This window comes from Odocoileus virginianus, chromosome 9 (assembly GCF_023699985.2).
Source record: "Odocoileus virginianus isolate 20LAN1187 ecotype Illinois chromosome 9, Ovbor_1.2, whole genome shotgun sequence".
Lineage (NCBI taxonomy): Eukaryota > Metazoa > Chordata > Mammalia > Artiodactyla > Cervidae > Odocoileus > Odocoileus virginianus.
The window spans coordinates 37,693,882-37,703,751 of NC_069682.1; the positions used below are offsets into that span (position 1 = coordinate 37,693,882).

The 9,870-nt window shown below is 57.1% G+C and overlaps 1 protein-coding gene across 1 annotated transcript; it reads left to right on the forward strand.

The window, feature by feature from the left end:
- Window positions 1–704: 704 nt before the first annotated feature.
- PAX1 (paired box 1) lies at window positions 705–9,643 on the forward strand. The gene is made up of 5 exons (XM_020879355.2): window positions 705–978; window positions 1,402–2,031; window positions 3,640–3,782; window positions 4,300–4,522; window positions 9,552–9,643. Exons 1-5 carry the CDS (start codon window positions 705–707, stop codon window positions 9,641–9,643), a joined length of 1,362 nt encoding a protein of 453 aa, XP_020735014.2.
- Window positions 9,644–9,870: the final 227 nt, after the last annotated feature.

Below are 9,870 nucleotides of genomic sequence, written 5' to 3' on the forward strand. Positions count from 1 at the left end.
ATCACTGAAATCACACTACCCCAAGGAGTGGGTAACTGTCAAAGGTAAAGATTTTCTGAGAGCGAGATTGAGGTGTTGGCCAGAAATGGGTCACTCTGGAGTCACTCCATCCCAAATTCCTCAGGTCCGCTGACCAGGCGCGCCCTGTACTAGACTGCTGCTTTCACTGGGGTGCCCTCGCCACCGGAGCTAGGGCACTAGCGGCTGCCCAGGGACAGGGAAACAAGGGGTGCCCCACACTGAGCACCCTGCGACGATCAACTTTAATCCCCGGCTATCTTAGTAGTAATGGCGGCAGAGGTTACTAACAACTAAAACCAAGACTAGTACTACTACTACTAAACTCATCAATTTGAAATGACTAGCCCAACCCATCATTCTCAAAACTCTAGTGGTAAGGGGCGTCCAGGGAACTGGAACAAGTGGAAGGACCCAGGCCTGGCGGGGGTTAGGAGAGAGTGTGTGTGTGTGTGTGTGTGTGTGTGTGTGTAGGGGGATGGGTTCCAAGGGAGGGCCAAGGGGGGAGGACGGGAGGAGGGGTAGAGTTTCAGGGCGGGGAAGGGGGCGCCGGGGCGCAGTGACGGGAACCAATGAGCTGCCAACTCGCGAGTCTCCGGCGTGACTGCCGAGATTGACGTGGAGGACACGTCAAATTGATCCCCGCACTCCGCAGCCTCCCGGTCAGACGAATTTCTCCTAATCGGATGAAGTTCACCCTAGGCCTGGGGTCGCGGGCGTGGAGAGTGTCCTGGGAGCGGGCGGCGGCGGCGGCAGCGGGCCCGGGGGCGGGCGGCGGCACGCTCGGCGGCGGCGCACGGCGCTCTTCCAGTCCGCGGCCCGGCCGCCGCGGCTCTCGGCTCGCGCGCGCCCTCCCTCTATGCCTTCCCCGCGGCGGCGGCGCCCCAGCACTCCCGGACCGCGCCGGGCCCAGCCCCGGCCGCCTCGGCGCCAGGCAGCCGGCCGGCCCGCGCGCCATGGGTAAGGGGCGGGCGGACGAGGCGGGGGCGCGGGGGGGCGGTGTCCCGGCGCCTCCCTTCCCTCGCGCCCGCGGGTTTCCCGGGGAGACCTGGTCCCGGATCCCGGACCGGCCGCGTTCTCCGCACGCCCCCGGTCCCGGGAGTGGAGGGGGCGCTCGGCTAGTATCGGGAGGGCATGTTCCAAGTAGACGCGCCAGAGATCGCGAAAGGGCGCGGAGGGCTGGAGCGCGCGGCGCCCCCCTCCGCCGCCCCTGCGCTCATGCCGACTCCCGGGACCCGACGCGGTCCGCTCGCTGGGATTCTGAGGAGCCGCCGGTCACCGTCGGAGGCGCCCCGGGTGCGGCCCCTGTCCCCGCGCGGCCACCCTCGGCTCATCCGCCGGTGTTCTCTCCCCTCCCCTCACTCTGGCCGGGCGCGTCCGCAGAGCAGACCTATGGCGAGGTGAACCAGCTGGGCGGCGTGTTCGTCAACGGCCGGCCTCTGCCCAACGCCATCCGCCTGCGCATCGTGGAGCTGGCACAGCTGGGCATCCGACCCTGTGACATCAGCCGGCAGCTTCGCGTGTCCCACGGCTGCGTGAGCAAGATCCTGGCGCGCTACAACGAGACGGGCTCCATCCTGCCCGGCGCCATCGGTGGCAGCAAACCCCGCGTCACCACTCCCAACGTGGTCAAGCATATCCGGGACTACAAGCAGGGCGACCCCGGCATCTTCGCCTGGGAGATCCGTGACCGGCTGCTGGCCGACGGCGTCTGCGACAAGTACAACGTGCCCTCGGTGAGCTCTATCAGCCGTATTCTCCGCAATAAGATTGGCAGCCTGGCGCAGCCCGGGCCCTACGAGGCGAGCAAGCAGCCGCCGCCGCAGCCGGCGCTCCCCTACAACCACATCTACCAGTACCCCTACCCCAGCCCCGTGTCGCCCACGGGCGCCAAGATGGGCAGCCACCACGGGGTCCCAGGCACAGCCGGCCACGTCAGCATCCCCCGTTCATGGCCCTCGGCTCACTCGGTCAGCAACATCCTGGGCATCCGGACGTTTATGGAGCAAACAGGTCAGTGGCGCCGGCCTTCGGTAGCCTTCCTGGAAGGGGCGGAATGGAGCGGGGGTCAGGAGTGCGGGTGAAGGGGTCACTCTCGCCGGGCCTCCTCCAACCGGTTTTGGCTCAGGGGAGGGCTCCGGGCTGGCCAGGGAGGCTGAGGGTCCTGGGGCCTTCTGTGGGAGTCCTCGGACATCTTGAACTTTTTATGACAAATATGGAAAATATTTTCCCAAATGGAAGAGCAATCGCCGACCACAAATTCGGAGGCCTGAAATTGCGCTTTTTCATTCTTGCAAAAAAGTATGCAAACCCCTATCGCCAGATCTAAGCCAAACAAACCGCAAAGTCAATTCTGCGACCTTTTCTTCAGTTTCTTCCAGGGTCCCTCACCATTCCCCAAAGGGCTCTGTCCCTCCCAGGCCCAAAGACTCTGAGTAAAGGGTGAAAGGGCCGCCTGGTCCAGTGGCTTGAGTCTACAGTAGGCCCCACAGCCTTGCACAGCCAGTAGGCCCCACAGGTCCTGAGACTGAGATCTCGGGTCACAGGCGCCTACAGGTTGTGACCATCCTCAGGGTGGAAGTACCCACGGATTTGCCCACGGCCTTCAATGAGACTCTCAGCAATCTCTCTGGGTGTGGAGGAAGGAGACTGGGAGAGGAGATGGGTTAGAGGCAGTTTTGATGCGGGGCTGGGGAGAATGGGGCGGGGGGCAGAACTGAACCCTGAGTCTCTTTGCACTGTCCCATGCCCCTAGCAGAAAGGTGTGTTCCTAGGTGAGCAGACAGCAGGAGGGTAAGAGGCAAAATTCACTGTAGCCTGAGAGACAGGAGGGGCGTCCTGGATGAAACTGACGGCTTAGCTCCAGCGGCCTTGGGCCACGTCTCCAGGCCCGTGTACAGGCTATGTTTCTCCTTGTGGCTCAAACCCAGCCTGGGCCTCAGGCTCAGGCCAAAGCTTTTCATGGAGCAGCCCACGGGCAACTGGCAAGGAAGTAACCTGGCCAGGCCTGAGTTCAGTTCTGGAGCTTTCTCTTGGTTTCATTTGCACACACCTGCGCTAGGAGCAGACCTGTGTCCCGACGCTCTTGGGTGGCTGAGTTGACATTTACTTCGGGACACCTGGGAGTGTGTGACACACTCGTGACACACACACTCGTGACACACACATTTATTTCGGGACAACTCTTCAGGGAGTTCTGCACAGAAACAGCTTCTAGCCTTCCAGACGCTTTTTGAGACGTTGAGAAACCCCGTGTAATTTTCTTGAGCCTTCTGTGGATTTGAATTTGGACCTTTCGGGGCGCCAACTCTGGACAGCGGAAAGGCGGCCTGGGCCGAGGTCGCCAGCTCTGGCTGCCAGCTGTCTCCCTGCCGGAGACCCCTTGTTTCGCCGGAAGCGGGTTGAGGGCTGGTGGGGAGGGAGGAGCAGGCCCATCCGCCCTCCTTCTGCGCCGCTGGGAGCAAAAGCGAAATCTGAGGCCTCAGAGCATCTGCCCCTTGGGGGTTCAGAGGAGCCCTGGACTCGCCCTTGGATCCCAGGTGGGCACTTGAAGTACCGGGTGCGCCCGTCCGGGCTGAGGGCTGCCCACATGCCCTTCTAATCCGTCCTGTGTCCCCACAGGGGCCCTGGCGGGGAGCGAAGGCGCCGCCTATTCCCCGAAGATGGAAGACTGGGCGGGAGTGAACCGCGCGGCCTTCCCCGCCAGCCCCTCTGTGAACGGGCTCGAGAAACCTGCTTTAGACACGGACATTAAATACACGCAGGTAACCGAGCGCGGGGAAGGAGCCATCCTGCATCAGGGGAGCGGAAGAGTTGGGGGCGGGTTAGAGAGAAAGAGAGCCCCCCATCCCGGGGTTGGGGGAAGCGAGCTGGGGAGACGGTCAGGGTCTGGCTGCCTGGCCCGGCATCTGCGGGCAAATCTCTTTCCTAGGCGCGCTGGCTTTCAAGGGGATTGACTTGCATTTTGGCCAAGACATTTTTTGCTAAAAAAGCTGGGACGAGTTAACACACAAGATCGAGGACTGACTCCCTTTCTCTAAATTCCGGATGGTGACTACCTTGACCCCTTCACCTTTTATGAGCACTTTTAAAGAGCTGGAGTGGGCATCACTTTGCCGGAGTTCTTGCCAGGACAGTTAGAGGCCAGGCTTCGCGTGGGAATCATGGCTGAGACAGCAGGGGGAATGAGGACCCCCTCTCCCGACCCCCCGTAACTGCCTGTGCTGGGGAAGCCGGAGGAGTCGCCTGCTGGTGACAGGCTGTCGCGCTCTCTCCTCGCAGTCGGCCTCCGGCCTCTCCGCGGTGGGCGGCTTCCTCCCGGCTTGCGCCTACCCGGCCTCCAACCAGCACGGCGTGTACAGCTCGCCGGCCGGCGGCTACCTCGCCCCCGGCCCGCCGTGGCCGCCGGCGCAGGGCCCCCCGCTGGCGCCCCCCGGCGCCAGCGTCACCGTGCACGGCGGGGAGCTCGCGGCAGCCGTGACCTTCAAGCATCCCAGCAGAGAAGGTGAGGGGTGCGGCCCGGCGGGCGGCGGGCAGGAGGGGTTTCAAATGAATGTCGGAGCGTTAGCAAGGGTCCCTGGGAGAAAAGGGGGGAGACAGACCGAGATGGAGGGCGGATACAGACAGCGAGACCGACAGCGAGAGGCTGGAGTGGGTACGGCCTAGATTCTTCGCCCGGTTTATGCTTTCAGTCTGTTAATTTCTGAGTAGATGAGTTTTAACAGGTGTAAACTGTCCCTAGAAAGGCAGGAGGAGGTTGGGAGAGGCGCTGGGACTGTCTCCCCAACTTGTATGGAGAAAAAAAGGCCCCCCTCTCTGGGTCTCATTTCTGTCCCTAGAAAGGTCTAGAAGGCACCCTCGAGGGGCACCTTCCTGTGACCTGCAGGGCTGTACTTTCTGCGGAGGACCTGCCGGTGGCATCGGAGCCCTGCAGGTGGGTTGGACCTGCCTTGGGCCTCTTCCATGTCCTGCCCATCTTTTCCTCCAGGTCCGAGTTTTTTTTTTTTTTTTTTTAATTTTTTCCCCCAAGCAGGCCCTGGTCTCTCCTTAAACACATCCTTTGGGAAAGGAGACAGCATTTCAATTATGTCTCTAAGGCTAGACAAGCTAGACTCTGAACTCTGGTGGTTTTGGGGATCCATCTTTCTGCAGGAAATGTGGCTGGGGGTTTCCACCTCTTGCCGCTGCCATCTCGCCCTCCCCCTCCTCCATCAATCTATTCTCTGATAAGCCAACTAACAGATTTGGGGTACTTGACAGTCAACAGTGTGAGGGGCCTCTTCTTAAACTGATCTTTGGGTTCTAGTTTTTCCTATAACTTGGGAAAAACTCACCTGCTCTTGAGTCTGCATTTTCCTCACCGTGAAAAGAATGACAGGATTTGCCAATATTGAACCTGCCGCTTCCAAATTTCTGGGCACCAGGAATTATCAACTTCAGCTCCTCTAGAGAAAGGAAGGAGTCATGGGGGGGGGGCGGTGCCAGCCTCCCTGTAAAGGAGGCTGGAGACTAACCTGGGGCAGCATGGGCCACAGGGATGCTCCAGATGACTGAAGGGACCTCTAGCAGCTGACCTGCCTCATACTCACCCAGGCAGAAGTGGGGACAGGTGGCATCCATAGGCAGAGGACAGGCATGTCTTCCTTTCTGGTGACACCCAGGCAAAAAGTTATTTCCAAGTAGTTTCATAGTTTCATTGAGACATAATAGCACAATCCATGAAAGAGAGGGGGCAGGGACTAGATGTCACTGTTAACAATCACGCAGAGGAACAAAAGTTTTAAAAAAATATTTTCACCTTTCTTGGAGCACAAAAGTTCTGGGATATCAATTTACAGATATCGAGAATTAGAACTCCTTTAAGCTTCAAAATTAATTTAAATAATATAAATTCCACCTGTTCATTTACAGGAAAATTCAAGTATAGGGAATTTTAAAAGTCCAGACTCAGAGCTCCTCCAAGCTTTCCCTTTAAGGACAGATAAAGGGTCTCAGGGGAATGTTTTGCTCAGAGCCTTGTCCTTGGACTCCAGTTCACTATTTTCTTGACACCTGAGGTTCTCTGCTGAATTAGAAATAAAAATGGAACTTATCAAATTACATTAATGAGACTAAACATTTAAGTAAGTTCATTTGATTTAGAAAAGTGTAGCCAAAAATTTAAATGATCTCCCCTGGGGTGACCCCAAGGAGCAGGAAGACTTAGAAAAAGGATTCACTAATTTCAGAACGATGAGGTCCTTTTCTAACAGAGCCGTTCTGTCGCAGCACACGTCAAGCACTACATTAGAAACAAGTTATGAAATGTAGGTAATAATTCAGAGGGGAAGCTGATAAATCCAGTTAATTTGAAGTGGAAGGGGGAACTCATTGATGGTTGATTTTTTTTAGAAGATACCCTCCTTTCAGAAATACAGAGCTGGGACTTTCCTGGCAGTCCAGTGGTTAAGACTCCAGGCTTCCACTGCAGGAGGCATGGGTTCAGTACCTGGTTGGAGAATTGAAACATGAAAGATCCCACATGGAGCAGCCAGAAAAACAAAAACAAACAAACAAATAAAAAAAAACAGAGCCATTGACTGACTTTGGCATTCCTGTCCCTGTAACCATTATTTTTACCTCCTATCATGGAGCATCCCAGCCATTTCCCAAATCTGCAGCAATAATCAGCTACATTCATTATTAAATTAATAACAATTTCCTGATCCTGACAGTTCTTTAGAGATCCAGGTAAAGGGTCATCAAATAAATCAGGTCCATCATTAAGAATGATTTCTTCAGCTGGCATACAAGTGTTTGTGTTTGAACAGGAACATATAATGAGAATTACATACCTACTTGGGTTATGGATTTTTACTCTTCTCATTGGCAGAAAAAAACGGACTTGAAAAGTTGCCCCCCCCATCCTCCAAGTGGTCTTTGAAAAATTACAAAGTAATGCAAATCACTGCCTTTAATTTTCAACTCGTTGCTTACAAAATTATCTTCAAAGAAATCTATCCCAGAAAAGTTTACTACCATTCATTGTTCAGTTCATAAGAACAGTAGGAATAGCATTTATTGAACTTCTTCAGTAAGAAAGCAGTTTTTTAAGCTGAAAGTCATTTAGTGTCATGAATGCTCAGTAAAAAACAAATACGTTTGATCATCTAGTCCACACATGAACAATATACATGTAAGAATATATATTTTATATACATATATTTCAGTATGTCCTTCAAATCAGGTGCAGGTGAACTATTATGCTAAGTAAGATTACTCAGATGTCAAATTATGGATTGCAATTGATTAACTTTATCTTGGTAAAAGGTTGGGGGTCTAGGTTCCCTATTATTTAGTTAAGAACGTGTGGTTAACGTTTCCCATTGATGAAAGGGAATATTAATTTTTGAGGGCTGTGAGCATAGCAAAGTTCCACTTCATCTATATGTGGATGGGCGACGACATTCCGTGTAGGAATCTCCACTGTTATCCAGACAAGACCGTCTCCTTCCCCTTCCAGACAGGTGACAGACCTCACCAGACAAATGCTATTTACCGGGTTTGCAGAAACTCAAAGTTTCCCGGCTCTGAGGTCCTTCCCAGCCACTTTTTGGAAAGACTAGATTTGGAAATAGCGTTTATAAGATATTGCATTGGTGCAAAGAAAATGTGTCTTTTGTATTTGTTAGAGACAATTCGAGGCTTGTTCCAGTCATCTCTGCTCCGGATTAGTTCTTGAAGGATCCTTAAAGCGAACTTTGCCAGGAATATTAGGGCGCAGGCGTCAGCCTGAGAGCCTGCCACCGCCGCCGACCTGCGTCTCCTTTGATGCAGCAGACCTGGGAGACCCTTTTCCAGAATCCCCTTGACATCTCCTCCTCCCCGCCCCGTCCCAGGGTCCCGGTAGCCCTGGAATCGAAGTCCCAATATTTTTAAAAAAAGCTTGCCCCCATCCTGCCCATTATGATTAAATGAGCTTGCAGCGCGCCTAACGCCGGCCCGAGCGAAGCCAGCACGCTGTACCCGCTCGTAGCGCCCGGGGTCCAGGAGGTGGGGACGGAAGGGAGGATAGGTCTTGTGTGGAAGGACTGGTTGAGGAAGAGCTAAAAACACCGCAGCAGGATCGACCCCCGTAGAGTGGAGTGCGGTCTGTCTCTGGCCTCCCTGGTGTTTGTTTTTCACGAGTTCATTTTTTTTCGCTTGTCTCTCAGGCAACCGGCCCTTGGCTGAGAAACCTCCTACTCCGGAGATGTTTTCTAAACAGGCCCTCACCTCCAAGTGTGTGTATTGGGTGGAATGAAAAAATGTGAAAACTCAGTCGGCTGAGCGGCCGCAACTGTGTTTAGGAAAGAGAGCTGAGAGGCAGGGGCGAGCAAGGGTTCTGTCCTGGAAAGGTCTTCAGGCCCTTTTGCCACCTCTGCGCGAAGTGGTGCGCGCGCGCGCGCGCCCCTGGCGCAGAAGTATGGGCCCGGCTCCGCACGCTCAAGTCGCGGTGCGCCTGCCGCCGGGCGAGGGCTGCTGCGGGCGTAAACAATGGGGAGCTCCGCTTCGCCCCAAACTGAGCCGTCCCCAGATCCCCCCTTTAAAGGAAGACATGGGTGTGGGGGAGTGGAAAAGAAAGTTGAGGATAGGCGTCTTTAGGTGTAAACAATCCTGTGCCTCCTTGTGCAGGAGAAGCCCAGCGGCCGAATGTCGGGAAAGGGAAAAAACAGTGGTTGCACAATAGTGGCGTCACTCTTCTGGCTTCCAGTAGCAAAACTTGGGCCCCTTCTCAAAACCCTAAGCAACACTGCAACGAGCAAAATGCCGCCTGATCCGGCAAGACCACAGTCACTGACTCCGGAGGTCCCACGCCCCAGGACGCGGTGTGCCTACTGTGGCGAGCGCAGCTGGGTGCCCGGGCCGCGAGGGCAGAACGAGGTCTGCCGTCCGCCTCAGGCGCAACCACCGCCCACGTCGGTCCAGGCCGCCCGGGACTTCCTCGAGGGGCGTTTTGGTGACCCGCCCCAACTCGATTCCCCTGGCCCATCGCGAGCTCTGCACTGTTTGGACGATAGTGATCTGGACGGCTGGGGTCTGGGGTGGGGTAGGGGTGGGGGTGCCGGGAGGCGGCGTGCGAGCATCTGAACTCCCCGCTCCCTCTCCGCGACCTCCTGGATCCGAGAGCTGCCCCGCCCGGGGCCGCCTCGCACAGCAGCGCTTCCTTGCGCCCCGGCCCACTTTCCTGAGCAGCGCGGGGACCAGGCCATTTCGCGGAGGGGTGGGGGAGGGTCTGCGTTATGGAGCATCTGCCGGAGTGCCCGGAGCCAAGAACCGCGGCCCGGACTGGGCGGGCGAGGGGCTCCCGCGGGTGGGCGTCGAGGGCACAGGGGGTGCCCAGTCTCGTTGCCTCCTTGCAGTGCCCGGCTGTGGAGCGCGCGCCGCTCCCCGCCCCCCCCCCCCCCCCCCGGGGCCCCACGCTGCCCATCGCGTAGCTGAGCATCGCGGTCCGCGGGTCTGCTGCGCCGCGCCGCGCCCGACAGTGACCCCACGCCCTGTGCTTCCTCCCGCAGTGGCCGACCGGAAGCCGCCCAGCCCCGGCGGCAAGGCCCCAGACGGCCTTGGGAGCTTACACGGACTGTCCATCCCGGCCTCGACCTCCTAGGGCCGCGCCTCCGCGAGCCGAGCCCGAGCCCGAGCCCGGAGGCAGCGGCAGAGCGCGCACCCGAGGATTCGCCGGCGCCGAGGTGCCCATCAGCCTGGCATCGTTCTGCCCCGCGCCCGGAGGCCGCGCGTCCTCCATCCTCCGGAGTTTTCGGCTTCTCTGAACTTTGGCTTCGGACTGTTACATCCTCGTCTCGACCTTTGGTCCGACGCGGCCTCCCTCGCCTG